Source organism: Toxotes jaculatrix, chromosome 10 (genome assembly GCF_017976425.1).
Source record: "Toxotes jaculatrix isolate fToxJac2 chromosome 10, fToxJac2.pri, whole genome shotgun sequence".
Lineage (NCBI taxonomy): Eukaryota > Metazoa > Chordata > Actinopteri > Toxotidae > Toxotes > Toxotes jaculatrix.
The window spans coordinates 7,324,565-7,346,043 of NC_054403.1; the positions used below are offsets into that span (position 1 = coordinate 7,324,565).

General features: G+C 40.6%; 2 protein-coding genes and 1 pseudogene across 6 annotated transcripts in view; 1 reads left to right on the forward strand and 2 right to left on the reverse strand.

The window, feature by feature from the left end:
- Window positions 1-14,940, reverse strand: part of ids (iduronate 2-sulfatase) — a 164,665-nt gene extending 149,725 nt beyond the window's left edge. For 2 of the 5 annotated variants that reach the window (XM_041048261.1, XM_041048263.1), the window contains exons 1-12: window positions 14,762-14,940; window positions 14,096-14,232; window positions 13,816-13,993; window positions 13,444-13,532; window positions 12,811-13,011; window positions 10,088-10,258; window positions 9,863-9,989; window positions 9,058-9,228; window positions 8,212-8,318; window positions 6,572-6,688; window positions 5,972-6,082; window positions 5,659-5,784 (exon numbers count right to left, since the gene is read on the reverse strand). In XM_041048261.1, coding sequence (XP_040904195.1) covers window positions 5,659-5,784; window positions 5,972-6,082; window positions 6,572-6,688; window positions 8,212-8,318; window positions 9,058-9,228; window positions 9,863-9,989; window positions 10,088-10,258; window positions 12,811-13,011; window positions 13,444-13,532; window positions 13,816-13,993; window positions 14,096-14,232; window positions 14,762-14,837 — 1,611 coding nt within the window. In that variant the 5' untranslated portion in view covers window positions 14,838-14,940. Of the gene's footprint in view, window positions 1-3,794; window positions 5,559-5,658; window positions 5,785-5,971; window positions 6,083-6,571; window positions 6,689-8,211; window positions 8,319-9,057; window positions 9,229-9,862; window positions 9,990-10,087; window positions 10,259-12,810; window positions 13,014-13,443; window positions 13,533-13,815; window positions 13,994-14,095; window positions 14,233-14,761 lie in introns of those variants that run through there. The other 3 variants (XM_041048264.1, XM_041048266.1, XM_041048265.1) reach the window with 3 other exon arrangements.
- Window positions 14,941-16,211: 1,271 nt separating this feature from the next.
- On the reverse strand, window positions 16,212-17,512 carry LOC121188931 (annotated as a pseudogene).
- A 752-nt stretch (window positions 17,513-18,264) lies between these two features.
- On the forward strand, window positions 18,265-20,891 carry dcps (decapping enzyme, scavenger). The gene is made up of 6 exons (XM_041048165.1): window positions 18,265-18,757; window positions 19,116-19,266; window positions 19,379-19,524; window positions 19,616-19,729; window positions 20,149-20,259; window positions 20,469-20,891. Exons 1-6 carry the CDS (start codon window positions 18,551-18,553, stop codon window positions 20,733-20,735), a joined length of 996 nt encoding a protein of 331 aa, XP_040904099.1. The 5' UTR covers window positions 18,265-18,550; the 3' UTR covers window positions 20,736-20,891.
- The last annotated feature ends 588 nt before the right edge of the window (window positions 20,892-21,479 follow it).

A 21,479-nucleotide genomic window follows, 5' to 3' on the forward strand; every position in this document is an offset into this window, starting at 1 on the left:
CCATCTAATTAAGTATTTCCTTAAATGAGTAAGGAGGTGGAAAGCCTATTTGCAGACCATGAGACATATTTGGCTGTGTGCGTGTGTCCTTGGTGCAAAGCCAACACACTGACAGCTTAGATTTATAGGTTTAATTGCCACAGGTAACCATGCACTCAAATAAGCCCTCAGAGATATGGTTTAGCATCACACACAAAACACGCATGCACACACATGTGCAAAGAGACCAAAATGTACACACACACACACACACACACTGTGTCACTCCATCAAAACACACAACCAAAGAATCACAATGGCTTTTTCACTGTTGTCTATTATCAAAACTGCTGTAATTGTGCCTCCACAGCCACAGCTCGGCCACGACAACACCGGGTTTATTCTTTGTGACGTTTCGAAAGAAGTGTGTTTAGACAGCTGGATGGAAACACAGCTAATGTCACACGAACACTGGAGCCTCATGCACACTGCCGTTATTGACTTTTACATGTGAACTGGCACTGTGATCAGACCGGCTGAGCAGTCCCAACACACGGACACAGATTTAAAGCTGTAAAAAAGCTCATTATCCGTTCCCATGGCACGCTCTGACTCTCTGAATAAAAACTGCTCTTTGAGCTTTGCAATGAAAGCATCCATGGGCTTTGATTGAGGAGAAGAAAGTTGATTTTAAATGAATATGTATTTAAATCAAATGCAAACTTTTTTTTTTTAAAAAGAGTCTGGGTTCAGTGTTGTAACTTCAGTGTTTCAGAAGTGTAACAGATACTAATGAGAGGAGCAGAATACTCTGAGACAAACATTACTTCTGTTTATAGCAGCGGTAAGAGGCTGATTCTGCTAACAGCTTCCTCTATGACATTATCTCTCTTTGTTTCCAAAGGCTCATACAACCTGGATACATCAGCTACTGATAACCTATCAAATACAAGCAAGTGGTTTATATATTGATTTGCTGCCAAAGAATTCTCATCATTTTCTCATTATAAAAAGAAAAAGTTCAGCAGGTGTAAACTGCCTCTCCTGCAGATCACTGGTTTAGGTATTTGTGCAGCAACCGTGAAGTTCATGAAGTAACAAGTTGACACTGAAGTTTGCTTTAGTTTTTCCTTTTTTTTTTTCTGTGCGGCACAGGTCTCCTGGCTGGACTTTAACGGAGGCTGTTGCAGCTATGTGGTAGTGTTATGTTGTTAAAAGAACAAAAGTTTCTTGTGAAACCAGAATAGTTGGAACAGCAACGTGCTGCTGTACAGTGCAACAGTACACTGAGTTTTCTCTGGATTACACAAAGTGTAAAATGAAATTCTTACATTGTGACAGTAGCTCGAGTAGCTCCTCTAATAAATGAATCAAAGACCACTGATGATCAGACTGAAACCTGTTAACAAACCTATTACAATTAGTCATCTAAATAATGTGTTAAGTGAGTGATGTCTTGCGTAGCAACAATATTGTGGGCCTTTTTTTTTTTTTTTTTTTTTTTTTTTTACAGAAGCTGGCAACATTTCTATTTTAAGTCTTGATTTTGCTGATGATGTTTTTTCAATCTCATTTTCCAAACAGCAGCCTGTTATTGCTATAATTGACATTTGACTGAAAATGCACTTTAACCCATTTTCGAAACCACAGGTTTCCCTCACCAGCTACCACCAGAGTTGATTACAGCCATTCAACTTCATTAAAAGAAACCACCACTCCGTAAATCCATTCCCTCCATCTCAATGTGCAGTGGCAGTTTTAATAGATTGCCCCTCCCCTCATTCTCTGCCACGTTTAAAAGTGATTTTGTTAAAACGGGGAGCTTTCTGTTCAGCTCTGCGGTTCACAGCTCCGGAGGCACTAACGAGGGAAGAGCTCGTCAGCTTTAATTGAATGACTCCTGATTAAACTGGTTTCACACTGACAGCCAGCAGATCACATCTCGTCCAACTTCTAATTGTCTGTTTCCTCGATGCTCCACGTGCTCTGGAGATACGGATGTCGACCTTTTGGGTCACAAGAGACATGAAACCATACAAGCAAACAATTACAAAAAAATAAAAATAAAAAATAAAAAAAGGATAGAACCTACTGGCGACAGACCTGACGACAGCTTGTACTGGATTTTCAAAACATTTTCAGTTATGTGTCAAATCAAGTGTCACATTCAAATGCAGTGTGTCTCAGCCCATTGTTGTGACAACACAAATCTACCAGCTATGGCGTACTACAGCTTTACCCCCCCAGGTCTCAACAACATAAACTTGGCCAGATAAAACAGTGTAAGCAGCTTTGTAGCCTCAAAAGAGCACGGCCTAGTCTGCAAAATTAATTTGGGTGTTGAAAAGCAGGAAATATTATAAACCCACTGCTTCAATTACTGAGGAGGCACAGTACAGTACAGTTTGTTTACTATTCCTGGATTCATTCACACACACATACACACTTGAGATCATGATGCAGCTGAGCTAAGCGGTTTTCACACACACATACGCAGACTCTGCCTCTCTCTAATGTAATTGTGTATGTCGCCAACGTTAACAGAAAGGCAGTGTGACCTGCCAGAATATGAGCCCGGAGCAGTAATGCGATTACCGGCGTATGAAACATAATGATCGACGATGAGAGTGAGACAAAGTCAGAGCGGATTGGACAGAAAGAGCAGGTAAGACAGAGTGACAGAAAGACAGGGCAGCAGCAGAGGAACAAGAGTGAGGGGGTGGGGGGGGGGGGGGGGGGGGGGGGGCATACAGCAGGTAAACAGTAATGAAATTGCCATTAGATCAATTTGATCGTGGCCAGAGATCACTGCTTGTGATGATAAATATTGATTTGATAAAACCACTGAGGCAGAAATATGAGCCGACGTGAACAAACAGGCAGAGCAGTGGAGAGTGGTTCCAGCTGCAGTGACTTGCACTTTATCCTCACTATCAAAACATGAACATGAAGCTCAGGCCTTGGGGGGAGGAGGGGGGAGGAGCTTACTTAGATCCTGCTCCTGTCCATGATCCACAAATATACATATTTAATGTGATCATTCAAGCATCCATTATACAGATACAGTGACAAGGAGATCAGTAACAAATGTACAGTTGCAACACACGAGTCAAATCTGAATATTGATATGTTCACAGGAAGGGAGAGGAAGAGAATGACATGGGGAGAAGAAGCGATCAGAAGAGATGTAATTCGGTTTGGGAGAGATGTCAAGTGCTTCCCTGGTCTGTGGAAAAAAAATTTTGACTTTTCATTTGTAGCATACAGACCTCACTTCTACACATCGTTATGCATCACTGCACGGAAATTGAAAACTGTAAAAATAAATAAAAAAATAAATAAATGAAAAAAAAGCTCAAAAGCCATGAGACTGAATTCATTCTATATTTCTAAATGTAATTACAGGGCTTTTTACCGTTGGCATTGCCCAGACAGCCTGACTCTGTGGAATCACACACAAATTAGCGAATGTTCAGTTTGGTCCAAATTCTTCCAGTGCCAGAGAGCAGGCATATGCATTCTCTGCTCCAGAGGAGAGGAACGACACAGGGAGGAAGGAGAGAAAACACCGAATGGACTGGCGAGGTCCCCGAGGAGCTCCCTCACTACTCTGCAGCTTTACACTTCTGTTGTGGGTCAGCACAAAAGGGATTACAACAGAGCAGTGGGGTGTGTGGACAGGCAGTAAAGTGTACAGAGTTTCTGGAGGACACAAACACAAACACACTGGAGGAGGCTGTGATCGTAAGTTCAAAAAAAACAAAAAAAAAAAAAAAAAAAAAAAAAAAAAAAAGCACAAAGTCAACTTTTGCTGCTTGAAGTCTACAAAAATATTTTATTTTTTTTTTTACAAACCAATCAAACTGACATAAATATATTAACGTGTCTTTGCCAAGCTCAAGATTTGAATTATTTCTACAGCATTTATTTTTCATTTTCCCTTCAGAAAGATGGAGCTCAAGCTTAAGGATGCTCTGACGCAACCAAACTCAAGGCTACGCTCATGTTTCCATTCTCAGTATCGTTATGGACAGTATATGTTACTGATTATATCCATTGTTCCAGATGTTAATGTGCTACAGGACACAGGGACGCAGGCAAAGCACCGGAAAAAACTATTACAAATGCATTGATCAACCTGGGAAGAAACACAGTTCAGTCAAATCAACCAATTCAGTTCCATCCTCCATATGACAGAGCCCCACTGATTAAATGATTCAACTGTATCCCATTAGCATGAGACCAGAGCAGCCCACGATAAAAGTTATCAAACCAAATCCCTTTGATTCATTGCTGAACCTGAAATTCAAGCTGAAATTGCCTTCCTCTAAATCACCACGGCACAAAATGTTCAAGCGTTGGAACAGCAGCAAAATACTCCAGTTTCATTTGCATTGAATTATTACGGGTGGCGTTTACACACTTTATTTCAGGTCCACAAATTGATCTGAACTGACTGTTTACAAGGAGAGAAGCAAACAGCTGCGAGTGACATCAAGTGCAAATAGAAATGTCGTCTTGTTTAACATTACAGTACAAAACAAGCCCTTCTTAGCCGTTGTAGTTCAAAGTGGAGACGACACCTGAAGCAGACTGAAGGATCAATAATACACTGAAGAGCACTTGTTCTAAAATGGGAAATCTGTGTCGCTATTAATCAGAGGAGCTAATTCTTCCTCAATATTCCTTCAGATGCAAAGATGTAATCATTCTCACAGAGGAAGAAGCTAAGTCACAGCCAATCAGAGCTGTCCAGCTTCCTACTGTCTGAGAAATGTTCGGATTTTTGCTTTTGAGAGTTAGAACTAGAACACTAATGGTGTGTTCGCTAAATATGAGCTAGTGATTAGCTCAGCCTAAAGACTGAAAGCAAGGGGTAACATTTAACCAGCACCTCTTCATTTTTGTTACATTCTGTAACAAGAACAACAATTTCCTGCAGAGTGAATATGTTTTCACATTTCTCTCTCATTCAGACGTCTCTGACTCCTCAGATTGGACCCATTCAAAATCAGAATGACATTTCTTTTATGTAAGTCAGTTACATTCATAAAAGGCAGGTGTGAACAGACAAGTCACTGAAAACACTCTTTTTCTGTTCTGTAGTTCTGTTTATCCAGAGGAAGATGAACCCTGCACAAGTTCCTGCAAACATATGGATATTTCTCTTTGTCAGAATCAGAACTAATTCTTTGCTAATCATAAACTTCTTTAAAGGGTGAAATGTCTTGAAACTAACAGCATAAGTGCTTTTTTATTCACTTTGTTCATGTGCTGAATCCAGGTGTGCCTGCCAGCGAGTGCTTAACATGGAACATTAGCCTGAGGAGCTGAGCTTGAAAGATTAATGGTCGATACCAGAGATTACTGAATCAAGTATGCATTACGTTAAAAGAAATATTCAAAGCATTCTCCCTTTCTAGATGAAGTTTTTCATCTATCCATCTTCCCTTTGTACTTGTACCCATCCGTCCATCTGTTGTACTTTATTCTCGTCATCACGCCTTCCCCCTATTCGTTTTCATCCCTGCTGTGAGGTAGAGGAGCTGCAGCTTCATTCTCATCTGCAGACTAACAGTCTGGACGAGTCAGAAAAGTAGTAAACAAGTAAGAAAACAAATAAAGCAACGCATGAAAGAAAGGAAAATGGGTCTGTTTCTAAACTGAGTTCAAACTTACATGAGGCAGACTGGCCATCTTCTTCATCACCTCACTGTGGTCAGAGTCACTGTAGGTGTTGTTGTCCTCCCCGGGGTCGTCTGCTAACATGTACAACTCTCCAGCATGCACGTCAGATACGTTCACCTATACGAAGAGTCAGGTAGATAACAGAGAAATATAATCTGTTACTGTTATGGAACATGTCTCTGCATACTGTGTCAATCATACACAACTCCCCAGTCTGAACCTGATACATTCACACAGAGAACAATGGACAGAGACAGATAAGAGAGATGACTGTCATGCTGTGCAGTGTGTGTGATACACCTACCTGAAACCTTTTAGGGTTAAATCCCAGCCAGAGAGTGTATCTGTAGTCCCAGGAGCGTAGAGAGTAACCCATGACCTTTATGTCTTCAAGGTCAGGGAGGTCAGAGTTCTCCTGTTGGAAGAACATTCAACTTAAAAAATGAGCAAAACACTGTGGAAACGTGTTGTCAGATCTGCAGCTGCCAAGTCGTCCTGCGAACTCGCCGATGAGCTAATGTCAAGCTGCCAAACTCCTCCGTGTAAAGATTAACCTACAGCAGGTGCAGCACTCATCTGGATGTTTTAATTTCAAAGATTGTGCGCTTGAAGCTGGCAAGCTCCGGCATAAACAGGAGAGGTTCAAAGAGCGCGGCAGCGTAACGACGGTCATGTAAACACTCATCCAACATGACTTCAGTTTTCATGACCTTCACACTCATTTTGACATTTTAAACGCAAAGTCATAATCCATTTATTAGAAGTAGTTCGGTTCGTTTGTATTAAAAATACGCCTGCTTGGTGTGATGCTTCCCGACTGATACAATACTATAATGATTTGACCTTTAGCCAGCTCATGAAAGCTTTTTAATTGGCTTTTTCTAAACACTCCATCTCCTGGTACCTGTGGTGTGTCAGCAGGTCGAGGGTACTGGCTAAAAGATATCGCTTCCTCGTTCTTTCCTCTTTCTCTGTGTCGGAAAGTGTAGGCCAGGTTGACTCCTTCTGTACACAGCTCCTCCTGAAAGCAAGAAAACAGACCGAAGAGCCAAGGAAATAAATGTCAGAGTCAATTAGATCAGCTTCATGTCGGGCATGTTTAGTCAGCGTTTACTTTGTTTGGCCATGTTGTACTGTGCAAAGATGCCTGAAAGGTCTCAGCTCTGTTATTGTAAAATATGAATACAATCGTAATTAAGTACAGGAAATGACATGGTTATGATTCCAGTGTTTTTGGTGCACTTTTATTGACAAGGTCTGGTTCACTGATTACTCATTAGCTACAGTGAGTGCTTTGAGCTAAATGCTAATACTCATCCATCAGCCATACGGCTTATCCTGTGAGGGTTGCAGCCCTCCCACATGCTAATATCTCCATGCTAACATGCTCACAACAATAATGTTAACACACCGATGTCGACAGACTCATGCATTATTCCAAGACCATTACCTCCACCAAACGTTTAGTTACACTGGATAAATATCTACTTACCTACTTAAATTAGCATTTTTGTTGTGTCACATATAGTTTATTAACGAGGGGAAAACCAATAAATGGTGTGAAATTCCTTTTAAATTAGCTGAACTGATTCTATTGGTTTTAATATTTCATTTTATTTAAAGCAACACTATGTAACTTCTGCTGAGCAACAACGGCCTCTGAGGCCTCAAGTGGTAATTTACAGGAATTTAATGTGGCGCATTAAATGCTGCTGGCCTCCGACTCTGAGCAGTTGAGGGGTAGGGGAAGCAGTGTACCACTAGACGCTAACAGTTCATGTACAGAAAGCACAGCCTATCAATGCCTGAGGCAACAATCACAAAGTCATCATCTCAGTGCAAACCACAAATCAAGCTGTCCACTCATGTCAGTCGGCATTCAGCTAATCTGACTGACAACATCTGAATCCACAGCAGTGTGTGTGTGTGTGTGTGTGTGTGTGTGTGTGTGTGTGTGTGTGTGTGTGTGTGTGTGTGTGTGTGTGTGTGTGTGTGTGTGTGTGTTAAAAGGTGGAAGGAAGGAGGTAGTCCAGTGATGTATTGCCGGGGGGGGGGGGGGGGGGCAGGGCAGTAAGGGGGAATGAAAGTGGCACCATTCTCCCAATTACAAGTCAGTGTACCATCAATATCTTATTGAAGCTGTTAAAAATAAAATAGTTGCAAAATGTTGCTTTAACCTGCCAGCGATGGTGGCTTGTTGCCAGCAGAGGTTGTTTCCCACTCATACATGTAACTACAGCCTGAATGATCTGACGTGCTAACATTCTCACAATGACAATACTAACATATTAATATTTAGCAGGTATAATATTTACCATGTTTATCGTTTTAGTTTAGCATGTTAGCATGCTAACATCTGCTAGAACACAAAGTACATCTGAGGTTGAAGACGACGTCATTCATTTTGCAGGTATTTTTTCCCCAACAACAGAAGAAACGTTGCCACCGTGGTTGAGTCAAACATCAAGAAGTAAACTGATAAGTCCCTTCTCTCTAAAAATGAATAAAATTTATTGAGTAATATTTATTTTCATGTCTTGGTACCTGAAAAGAAACATCAGCACAAGGTGCAGGTGCTCTGAGGCCGGCCATGTAGGAGACTGTAGGAAAAACATCCACCAACTCCACCATGTTTCTTATGACTTTGTCATCTGGAAGAGAGAAGGATCGGCCAGTTACAGAAAAGTCTTTAACCTCTGAGCAAAACAGTCAAGATATCCACTAAATTTTACTAGACACCATGCACTGAAATTTCATCATCATTGCACCATTTGCATTTGAAGCAAAAATGTCTAGAGGCAAAATATCAAAGTGCATCCTTGTCTAAATACTTTTGAATTTCAAATCAAAGTCTATCAAAGACTTCATTAAAGTCAAGTTGGCATATTAAAGGGCCAGCGTGTAGCATATAGCAGCATCTAGCGGTGAGGTTGCAGATTAAACACCCCTTGCCTGACAAGTGTGTAAGAGAACCATGGTGGTCTTCAGGTAATGTAAAAATACAAAAATACCTAGAGCAACTGTTTATTTTTGTTTTTTTTGTCTGTTCTAGGCTACCGTAGAAACATGGTGGTACAGCATAGCAGGCTCCTATGTAGATATGAAGGGCTCCTACTACGCTAACAAAAACACAACAAATTTCAGTTTCAAATGTTTATAGACTAATGAAAACATATTAACTTTATATTCAATTTCCACCAATAGACACCTTTAAATCTTACACACTGGTCCTTCAATAAATATTTTAACAAGGTTTTTTGAGCAATTAAAAGCAAAACATTTTAAATCAAAATTGAGTTTCCATAACTTGGCATTCATGGTGATTTTAAATTACGAAATGTGCATGTTTCATGTTATCAGTGGTAACTGGTTGTCAGTGGAGGATCTTACTCTTAAAGCTGTACTCTGATTGGGTTAAAACATCAATAAAGGGGAAAGCTGACTCTCCCAGCCCATCACGGTGTGTGGTGACGCCAGGAATGTAAAAGATAAGAGGGACACGTGTTGTCACTTCAAAATTAGAGTATTTAGCCCATTCACCATGTTCTCCTAATGACCAACCTGCAACGAGAGAGAGAGAGAGAGAGAGAGAGAGAGAGAGAGAGAGAGAGAGAGAGAGAGAGAGAGAGAGAGAGAGAGATGAAAGATGTTAGTCCAGAGAGACTATGGCAGATGGGATAAATAAAGAGAACTGAGTCTATGAATCTATATTATACAAATATCGTTTTAGATACAGAGGGCTTTGAGGTTTTACTGATGTTTTGCCTCAGTCATCTTATATTTGAAAATTATGGCATTTGATTGAGCTTTACTTGGTATACACCAGTCATGAAGAGGATTCACTTCAGCAGCATCCTCACTAAAAGAAATTCAGTTTCCAAGTCACAAAGTTTTTGAAAAAAGGAGCTGGTGCAGAAAAGAAATGGGTTTTATCAGCAAAACTGTGGAAGGAGGCAATGGCTCAATATGCTGTTACAACACTGCCATCTGGTGGTGGAAGACAAGAACAGCAAAAAGTAGCTCCATGAAAAACCCCCATGAACACCTCACCTCCTAAAAACTGACATTTGAGGCGTTCATGTTACCAAAAACTGTAAAGATAAACAGTCATGTCAGTGTTGTAACTAGAAAGCAAACACCAGCACTGTACCATCCTCAGCCATTTACACTTTATCCAAAGAATATGTCTACTGACCATGATCTGAGGTGAACACCACCAGAGTGTCGTCAGTCAGACCGAGCTCGTCAAGAGTACTGAGCAGCCGCCCAACCTGAGCGTCCATGTAAGACACAGCAGCATAGTAGTGCTGACGGATACGCAGCTGGAAGACAAACGTACAGAACACTATTGTTTGTTTCAGGGAACATGAGGAGACATGTTAAAAATGGCTTTAACGTGTTGAAAGCAGCCAGTTCACACCTGGAAATCTTTAGGAACTGGTCCATAAGGAAAGCTGATGTTTAATTTTTGGACATCGTCTCTCTTTCTCACATCTGTCCATGGGTTGTAGGCCACAGGAGGAAGGAGTTTGGGGACATCAGGGTCAGGGGCCAGGGTCATTTGTTCTATGGGATACAGTCTCAGATACTCCTGCAAATATAAAAGCAAAAGGTTTTAAAGGGATGTCAAATAAAGGCAGGTACACATGTCTTTACATCGTGATGAAACAGAAGTTCTTTCTTACTGGCCCAGATATTTCTGAAATAGGATTTATAAAGCATAATATTATGAGCTAGCCAGCTAGCACAATATGGAACAGTAACACTGAGCTACTCTGTTATTGTTGCAAATTTCAGTGGGTTGAGACAATGATAATCTTAAACTAATCCGACTGTTTGTTGACATTAGTGGACTCCATTACTAGGCTAACGTTAGCTAGTGTTGCACACTGTTGGTGCTGTAGGGGAGCAGAAGGGAGACACTGAGGAAAGGCCCTCGGGACTGAGTCCTTTACATATAAATCAGTCTATCGGCTGTATGAGAAGCTGAGAAAGTCAGGCAAGGTCTCATTTTTGTTATGTTACATTCTGTTCACACACTGGCAATAAAAAAAAAGCCTTTAATACATCCAAATTTCTTCACACTCTTACATATAGTACCTTTATTCTTAGTACCTTTAACAAGAACAAAGTATAGATCACACAGTAACCCAGTTTTAGTTTTTTCCCCCATAGGCTTCCTGTTAATAACTGTACAGGACTGATTTAAGCATCACAGTCAGGCTCCTCTGTTCACTTCAAACCCTTGTGCTCTCTGACCACTGTGAGAAGGCACTCGTCTTCATGGCACAGACTTCTGGCTGATCCGAGGTCAAGGCTGAAAACTACGTGATGGAGCTGAAAAAAATGTGATGGAGCTTTTGCTGTTGTTGCTCTTTAACACTGGAGCTGCCTCCTGAGGCCAAGCCACTCACATCTTTAAAAGACATCTAAAACCCATGCTGTCTTTAGCTGACCCGGCCCTTTTAGAACTTTTATTTTATGGGTTGTACACATTTTCCTCCTTTATATCCTGTTTTTCTTTTCTCGCTTTCATCTCCTTTTTCCTTTTCTCTGAGTAAAAAAAGGCCTTCTAAAACAAAAACTTATATATATGAAGAAAGTTTTCTTGTTCCTGAGTTCTTCCAACTCTCATCCATGGTTGTTGTTAATGATCAATATGTAAGTATTTTAGTTGAAAACAAAAAACAAACCAACAAAAAACTGAGTTTATCAACAGAAAGTGAAGAAATGACATTTCGGACATTATGTCAAAGATGTCTATGTATTGTGTTGCAGGGATATCTACTGAAGTTAGCATGTTAACCAGCTAGCGTTCCTCAGGAGGCCACACTAAGTCACTGTAGCATCCAGTCTGGCCTCAGTCAGCGTCCCTCAGCTGATGCTGCTGCTCTAGCTGCTCTCCCTCACGTTCCTTGACCTCTCATGGCTCGTCCTCTACTCCTGCCACCACCACATCTTCCCTGTCTCTGACTGGGCAGACTGGGTGTGAAAATCGCTGTTGTTGGTCTAACAATAACCAAAGAAAACAGCCTACCAATTACATAATCAGACTGCCAGGTAAACCTGTGAGGAAAACATTATTCTCCAATCTGTGCAGGTCTGGCAACACGTCAACAACTGCCCTATGTTCAGGTTAGATTTATTCAAGCTAACGTTATCTGAACACGAGGGCTGAAATTGGGTTGCAGTTGCTTGTTCCTTATGATAATTCTGGACATCCTAACTCTCTGGTAAAACACCGCCCCCTTTGCTTGGAGTATGAATTTGACAGTTGGACAGTTCTTTCACATTGCCCCTTTAAAATCTCCATTTGGTTTTCCACACAAGAAATCGTGGTATTTGAAGTACTATGTTTAAGCTACAACCTGATAGCAAATGAGGAGGATTTTTTCTTTTTTTTTTTTTTAGCATGACATTTACTGAAATTCTGCAGCAATATGACCCCACCTTATTACTCAAGTACTGCTGTTACTGCTAAGATTTACTGAAGTGTCACCTGAATATTTTTTGTTATTATTTCTGTAATTAATTTATGTGTCTGACAAAAGGCAAAATTCAGAAAATAAGAAATCTGATGAGTCCTCTGGTCCTCTGAGTGATACAGATGTTCTTAGATGTTTTGATTTGCTTTCATCATTCCACAAACTGCATATTTTTTTCCTGCTTTGTTCTGCTCTCTAATTGTGTCCAGACGATCACGTGTGGCATACATCACATGCCAACAGCGAGAAGCTGCCTTGACCTTTTCCCTCTTTTCATCTCTCAGCTTGCACTGTGTGAGAAACCTCTCTGGCATGCTGATATTCATCTCTGCTCTCATTAAACTTGCACTTCATCATGCTCTCTTCCTCCTTCATGCTGAATCGTGTCACCCATAGATCTAGATCAGTTCTCATTTAATTCACCTCAGAGACAGTATGTACATCTGACTCCTTGCTTTCAGAGGTTCCTTTCAGTTAGTCCAAGGTGTAACCACATGCAGCCACACATCAAAACTGCACATAGAGACCACTTGCAACTTATTTCACTTCTGGTTTTCACAATAAAACTATACGGATTTAACTATGATTGAACTATTATGTATGTTAAATCCCAAGCAGTGTACAGAGGATCTACAGGTGTTGATATTTGGTCGCATACCTGTGGTATTCTGAAGGGTATGTGTGGTTTATGAAATCCCACAGCTAAGAAGAAAGGAACAGCATCGTTGGCCGAACTCTTCAGTAGCCTCACTGCCTCGTCTGTGCTCTCCAGATCAGGGAGGGTTCCCCCAGGCTGCTCCGTCACATTCACTGCACACAGTAAGTTGGCGTGGAGTTTACCATCCTCTCCTTTACACATCTGGAAACAAGGATTTCATACAAATGATTAAAGTCACTTTTTTATGCAGTTTCTATATTCGATATTCAATATTTGGCTTCTTACAAAAATGTAAAAAATGTCAGATCAGGATTTGTTGACAAAACTGATTGTTCAACATCCTGTTTTGAAAATCTATCTTATGAATTAAAACAAATTAAGAAATAAACTTTTTTTTTCTCTTTCACAAACACTGATCCAAATGTATTTACCAATAATACTAACAGATTGAGCTAACTAAGTAACTTGAGTTGCTTATGTCTATGGAAACCATTTTTGAACATTTTCTTAAACTGATAAATAAAAAATAAAACATGTCATCAGTTGCCAGGCAGCCTGGTACGCCTGCATCACACCAAACTGTTTTTAAGTGCATTAAGTTGGACATAAAAAATTTAATAATAAAGTGCGTACCTTTTTTTTCTCATATTGAAATGAAGCTGGGTGATAGGCAGGGATGGACCAGCTGTATGGATAATCATCTGAGTAGTTAGAGGCGATTCCTGAAGAAAGAAAATACAACACAACCATTGATAATACAACACAGCTAGACACACACAAAATGTGCAGACATTTTCTAAGTAAACAACAAAAACATGCAGATTGGATTCTTCTCAGAAACACAGAACAGGCTCATCATTAACCAGCTGTAAAAATCTTACTGTAGTTTCAGTTGTGACCATTTTGTAGGAATCAGTTCCTAATTTTTTGCTGTGTCAGCATACCCTGCTCATGAAAATTGTGCTTAATCCCTCAACTCAGGATTTTACAAAAAATGAATCTTACCTGGATGAAATACCTTGCCCACAGACATGGTGCGATACCCCCTAGATTTAAAGTACTGTGGCAGAGTTGTGTAGTTTCCAGAATGGACTCTCCAGTAGGACTTGAAGTCATAGAGTCTGGTTGTATCTGGTCTGCGACTAGTTAACATGGACGTGCGACTGGGAGCACACACAGCTTGCTAAGAGAGAAAAATACACATTACATGGATTATATAATCCAATGAGTCTCACATCTAAATTGAGTTTATTTCAGGCAGTAATCATATCCAGCACCAACTGACCTGTGCATATGCATGGAGAAAAACTTGGCTTTTAGATGCCAGTTGGTCGATGTTTGGTGATTTTACTACAGTGTCTCCGTAGCAGCCCAGTGATGTCCGCAAATCATCTGCCACGATGAAAAGGACATTTCTAGTGTCTGAAAACGAAAACAACCATAGTTAATTCATATTTTAGCTAATTTACTGCTTTTAAATGAACCTCTTTAGCAGGGAGTTCTGACACGGTTTTCAGGGTGAAATAATAAAAACTACTTGCTGTGAAACATTCAAGTACGCAAACTGCGTACAGAGTACAGAGACATTGGAAAACACACATTACAGAGAGAAAGTTGATCAGAAACTAGCTGGTTTCACTTCAACTAATCTAAAAGTCAACACCATGCGGCCACAAGCAAAACTTACAAACAGTGAACCATTCAGTGAAGTTAAATTAATTAGCGCTGAGAAGCTCCAGCTGCACAAACTACATAATGAGCACTCATTAAGGCTAATGGCGGCTAGTTACTGAGATTTACCACTCACTAACCGGACAGCCTGACCCCAAACCACCAAATAACTCTACAAGTCAAAAAGACATTAAGACAACCAGCGTGAAATGTATTAGAAAGCCTAAATACATTATATATTTTTTATATTTTCAAAATGTTTGCTAAGTCCTAACTTCACCTCTTCTCGCGACAGCAGCGAGTGTCAGTGTGTGAAGCGCCAGGAGGAGAAGCCACATACGGACACATAAGTTCATTTTGATGTCGAGCGAACGATAAAAGAAAATGCAACGGCCCTCAGCTATCCCTCCTCAGACTCAACCTTCTTCCCACCGTCCGGCGTCAAAACAAATCAGCATGTCGCTGTCGTCTTTAAATAACTTCCTGATTATCACGACGCCCACTATTGTGTTTTCATTGGTTCCTTTCAACAGTCGCTCCGCCCCCAACCGTTAATCCTATTAGTTAAACAATGTGTCAATTAAATATCAATCATTTTAAATTTCAATGACCACCAGAGGCCAGTCTAATTTAAGGTAATACCAGGTAGTAGACCGGTAAACCAGGGGTCGATTTCATGAAGGAGGTTCAACAAACTCTGAGTATGAGTGTTAACCCTGAGTTGACAAACCCTGAGTTGAAAAACTCTGAGTTTCCTGTTTCAACACAACTGATTCACATTAGTTTTGTCAACTCTGAGTATGTTGACTCCGAGTCAAGCGCGTGCACCACGACTATAAATAAGCCATCATCAATGGAGCCCCGATTCCTTGATTCACCATGGAAGCGGGATCAAAACGGACGCGCTCAACATTTTTTTCACCCCTGGAGCTTGAAATTTTGATGGAGGCATTTTTTCGGAAAATATGCTCATATTCACCATATGAGCATATTTTCCGAAAAAAAAGCAACACAGTGGCAGCGGCAAAAGATAGAGAAAACGCATGGGAAAAAATCACTGCTCGAGTCAATGCGTAAGTTTTGTTTCTAATCACATAATCGCATATCAAAATATTGCATGCAAAAAATGCTGTTGGCCCCCTGTTCATGCAGGTGCAACCCAGGGGGCGAAAAACGGACTTGGAGGCAGTTGAAAATGAAATATAAAAATATAATTCAATCAGGTGAGTTGGAAATATAACATGCCTGGTTGTATCTCACTTTGGTAACATTTGATATGTCTATTTCAATTTAATTGTAATTCAATTTTCAATTTTTATTTATATTTTTAATTTATTTATTGAATACTGTAACAGCTCTTTCAGTCCTGCATGAGTTTCAGTGAACAACAGAGTTTAATTCTGTATAATTGACTGTGTTGAACAATATTCTTGTGGATTTCCAGTTACCAGTCAAGGAGTTATACAAAATTCATCTGTTTAAACAAATCGAAAAAACGGACAAGGAAATGTTATACCTGGACCGCCAGATCCAAAAGGCAGATCTGGAAATCGAGATACTTAAACACAAGCTGGAGGTGTGTGTGTAGTCAGAGGTAAATTTAATGTATTATTAGAGCAATATGAAAAACTAACAGAAAAATGTTCTCTTTGTCTCTGTCTGTCTGTAGGATATAAGGAAGACTAAATAAAATGAACGTGTGACAGTGTGGTATTCTGTGTGGCTGTAATTTAACATGGAAAATGGTTGTTGCAGATCAGATCTCTGATTGCCCTTCCATCCTGATTTTCTGGGAGCTGGATGGGGTCCTCCTCAGGGTCTTCTATTTGTAGGGCAGGGTGTTGCTCTCCTCTAATAGTTGCAATATTATGGAGAATAACACATGCCACAATTATGTCACAGGCTCTCTCAGGGGTTACTCTGAGATGACGTAAGCACTGGAAACGGGCTTTCAACAGGCCTATAGTCATCTCTACCCTGGCTCTCGTCCTGCAGTGTGCCACATTGAAGTGCTGCTGGGGTCCTGGTTGAGGGTCTGGGTAAGGGGTTATAAGATTTCGTTGGCAGGGGTAAGCCCTGTCACCCAGTAGGAAGCCATGAATCTCTCCTGCAAGTGAAGTCACATTTTTTACTTCTGATATTTTTCTCAGAAAAATTAGACAAAGATCTTTGCGGTGACAAACAGCAATGTTTCAGACCACTTACCACGTTCCAGTCTATTGCTTATTGTAGACTCTCTATATATGCGGGAGTCATGCACAGACCCAGGCCACTTGGCTTCCACATTTGTGATAATGTGTGCTGCATCACAAATGATCTTGACAGTACAGAAAATGAGACAAGTTAGTTGAAATATTTGTGCTCTGACATTTAAAAGTAGTAGTCAATGTATGTACCTGCACATTGATGCTATGGAAGGACTTCCTATTCACATAATCTCCTTCATTTTCTGAAGGAGCAGTGATAGGAATGTGGGTGCCATCAATGCAGCCAATCACATTGGGAAATCCTAAAAGACATTCAAATTATTGCTCCCAGAGGTCACAGCAACATGTTATTGACAGAAAAGTTATTAATCATTTAAAATTATTTACCTGCAATCCCATGGAACTCTTCTTTGATGGCTCTCACAGGTTTGTGTCTGGGAAAAACAACAAAAACTGATAAAAAACCGCTTCAGAGCGAGGCACACCTTTCTTATAGCCCTGCAAACGGTTGCTTTGCTTATGTGTTCTGCATCGATATTATAAAGAAAACTTCCATTTGCAAAAAAACGTAGAGCAATGCAAAGTATTTGTTCAGTGGTGAGTGCACGTCCACGGTGGGTGATGTGAGTGATGAGAGGGCGGATGAGGTTGTGAATGTATTGCAGTGACTGTAACGAAAAACGATAACGTTCAAATAAAAAGTCGGGAGGATATGAAAACGTATCCAAACGTGGACGGAAAATCCTCGCCCGACGCAATCGCAGTTCTCTGCGAATCAGTCTTGCTTTTTCATCAATCGGGTCTTCCAGAAAGGGACATGCCATTTTAAGCAGGTTCTATGGAGACTCAATTATAAGGAAACGGTTCAGCTTTTATGTACTCCAGGGGAGGAGTCAGAAACAAACTCTGAGTTTCTGGAATAAAACCTGCTCCCGACCAGGTTATGTTCACAGACTAAGTTACCATGGTAACAGACTCCGAGTACGAGTTACCTCGCTTTATGAAATGGGCTTAACTTACTCCTTGACTTACCCCTATCTCGGGGTTAATTTACCTCCCTTATTGAAACGGTTAACTCGGGGTTTCCCTCATTTCAGGCTTAACATACTCAGAGTTTCCACATAACCTGCTTCGTGAAATCGACCCCAGGTGTACTGACATATTATGTGTTGCTCCTGATACCTCTGCCTGCAGCAGCTGTGTTTCTTTATAACATCATTCACTGGAGTGACCTGCATTTAGCTTAATTTATACAATGCGTCAAAACAAAAACACACTATACCATAAACACAACCACGTTACATTATTATTGCAGAGAGACATGCTGCACCTGCTACTAGAGATCAAAAAGGCAACTTTAAATTAGTTTTAGTTCGGATCATCCAGCTTTTATTTTGAAGGATTTGGCGGAAGTTCATTGGTTTATTTTGTCTAACATGACACCGCTGCAGCAGAGAGGCGGAAGCTGCATGAGGGCTCACTCTGCTCCAAGTTGGCTTCAAAAAACATCGCGACATAAATCTCAGTTCTACCAAATCGCACGAGAATAACGTTTAGTAAAGGAACAATAAGATTCAGTAATTTAAAGATCTGCGTCAGAAAGATCTCATCAGAAAAAATGTTGTATTATTAAATAATTATCAGCGAATCTTTTGGTGATGTGTTCAGAAACATCAAGATTATCATTAAAATAACATTTTTTTAAAATTAATTTACAGTGAAGAAAATACTTTTTTTTTAATGGTAAACCGTGCGCGAGGCACCAAGCCCCCATCTGATGACTGGATTTGAGTCGGGCATTGAGGGAGACATCATTTTTCATACATAGACGATCTTTGGTTACAAAGCTCACAAGGAGAAACATGGCAGACAGCGCGGCTAAACGTGAGACAGACAGTGCTGAAACCGACGAGTTGTCTCCGAAAGTTAAGAGGGCCAAGGCTGACAATGAGAATGGTGGAGGAGAAGCTGGAGAGGAACCTGAATCTGGCGTTATTCTGTCTGGGTTTAAAACATCTGCCGTGCTGAGAGATTCTGCCCGGGAGAAAAACATCTTTATCCATGGAAAGGTAGGTTTATTGTAAAGTTAGCTGATCTTACTTAGATGTTAGAAGGTATTTAGTCTAATCTAACAATGGTTAAGGAGTTAAGGGCAAGGCAGAGGAGAAGAGGGAAAGGTTTTATAGTTAGAATCATTCAGAGTGTCGAGTATTTTTGTAAAAGAAAAACACAAGATTCTTTTCCGGTATTCTGGTTCCGGTATTTTAAAATAGGAGTCCGCCTGATCGTGCTTTATTGTAAAGATTGACAAATGAGAACAATGATAGGCTCACTGAAGGACATTTAGGCATTTACTGATTTATTTTGTAAAACCAGTGTCATTATCGGCCCAGACAGAAATGAAACTGTGGAACATGTTGTCTTCAGTTTGCTGATCAGGACGCTGTGGTCATTCTGGAGAAGACTCCCATCAGAGAAGACACCCTGGCTGAGCTGTTCAGTGGTTCCAAGCTGAAGCTGGACATGAGAAACGACATCTACAGCACGTATAGGCTCCAGGCTCCCCCTCACCTCAATGGTAAGATCCCAAATAAATAAATAAATAAAACAGACTGAGGACATTGTGAATCCAACAGCCTCTTTGGCCGGCTAGAGGAAAGTTAGACCGCCTGTGCGTTTCTGTTTTGCAGAGATTAAGGCCACAGTGGTGTGTCCAGCCACAGAGAAGCACGTAAAGAAATACCAGTGTCAGGACAGTTTTCTGGTGGAGGAGACGGAAAAGGACTATGAGTCCATCACTCTGCCCTACATTCAGAAGCAGAGTTTCAGTGTGCAGGTCGGTGTCCTGAAATCACCTTCTCTGATATAATATCCAGTTTTGAATGTACAACATTAAGTGTTTTTTTACCACCACTTTCACACTTCAGTGGGTATACAACATCCTGGAGAAGAAGGCAGAGGCTGGGAGGATAGTATATGAAGATCCAGACCCTGAAGTTGGCTTTGTCCTGCTCCCTGATTTCAAATGGGACCAAAAACAGGTGAGAGACCAGGAATAGCAGCCATGAGGACAGAGGAAAGACTCAGTTGTACGGCAAGTTTTAGTTTCCTCTAGCAGTTTGGTTTTAGACCTTTAAGAGCATCCTTTCTTTTCATATGAGACAGAACTAACTTTACCACAGACTCATCTAAGCAGCTGAACATGACTTTAGATCTTATACATCATTTTTATATATATATACTGGACAATTATCAGCACAAGGATTTCCTCCCCCTTCACCTGATATAGGTTACAGTGCTGTAAAGTGATGACCAAAACTCTTAGCTTTCTATTTAAATGCAACTGTCTCTAATCCATACCTAGTCAGAATGAGAACGAGGAGGATTACTGGGAGCCATATGTTTAGATTCTTAGGCCGGTAGAATAAACTGTTTCACCATATCTGCCTTCCTCTTGCAGGTAGATGATTTGTACCTGATTGCCATAACACATCAGAAGAACATCAAGAGTCTGAGAGACCTGACGTCAGAGCATTTACCACTGCTGCAGAACATCTTCCAGAAAGGAAAGGTGAGGTTCCAGTTATAGAAACACGTCCTCCTCAGCTACAGCTTTAAAATGACCTGTGATCATTGTGATCGTCGTCTCCCACCGACTATGTGACATTATTCTTTCCATTTTAAAGAGCTAGGATAAGACTTAGAGAGGCAGGGCCCCGGATGTATCATAACGATAAACAATACAAAATGACTGATAATACCTGTCTGATTGTGACTTAGGAGGCCATCCTGCAGAGGTACAACCTCCCAGCCAGTAAGCTGAGAGTCTACCTGCACTACCAGCCTTCCTACTACCACCTCCACATCCACTTCAACAAGCTGGGCTACGAGGTTCCAGGCTGTGGCGTGGAGCGCGCCCACCTCCTCGCAGACGTCATCCAGAACATCCAGTCTGACCCCGACTACTACAAAACCCGGACACTGTACTTCCCCCTGAGGGCAGATGACGGACTGCTGGGCAAGTTCAAAGAGGCAGGACGACTGTGACGTACTGTGTGTACATGCACTTAATGTGACTTGAGTCAAATCAGCGCATAATCAATTGTGTTTAAGCTATGTGTAATGTTGTCTAATGTTTTTCCTGTATTTTCTACTTGTTACCTTAATGTTGCTGACTGAATTAAAGAATGATAATATATTCTACTCAGTCTGTTTATGTTGTCACTTGTTTTGAATGTGTGATACTCTATGACACTCTATGAGCAATTTTCTTCATTTTCAATTGGCAGTTGTAAGTAACAAAAGAATTTCCCTACGGGGATTAATAAAGTTTTTCTGATTCTGGTACAGATGAATTGGACAAAATGAAATCACTGCATTGGCCATTTTTTCCTTTCTTTTTTTTAAAAATTGAAGTACATTACTTGTAAGCGCTGTTGACCTTTTTATGCGCCAGTTTTCCATCACATCTCATAGTGGTGCCATAAAGTGTCAGATGATGTGAGACAAAGCAGGTCATGTTTGTTTGTACAGCTCCTTTCAAACACAGGCACTAAGTGCACACATTAATTTGCAACACCAGATGGCAGTGTTAAGCCTAAAATGATATTTTTTTTAACTATCAAATTATCTTAATTCAAAAACAAACACTAACTCCAGTTTTTGGAAATAAGCTGAGCTTTCTGTTTGTCTATTTTCATTACACTAAGAGAGTTAATGGTATGTTATATGCTATAGTTTTGCAGGTCCTGTAAACACAAGGCTGTCATTTCGTACAAAACAATATTTAAC

Excerpts from the sequence above, each read along its gene's own strand:
- dcps (XM_041048165.1), top strand. The coding sequence starts at position 18,551 with ATGGCAGACAGCGCGGCTAAACGTGAGACAGACAGTGCTGAAACCGAC. Across the intron at positions 18,758-19,115 it reads ACATCTTTATCCATGGAAAG|TTTGCTGATCAGGACGCTGT; the intron begins GTAGGTTTATTG and ends TGTTGTCTTCAG. Across the intron at positions 19,267-19,378 it reads GGCTCCCCCTCACCTCAATG|AGATTAAGGCCACAGTGGTG; the intron begins GTAAGATCCCAA and ends TCTGTTTTGCAG.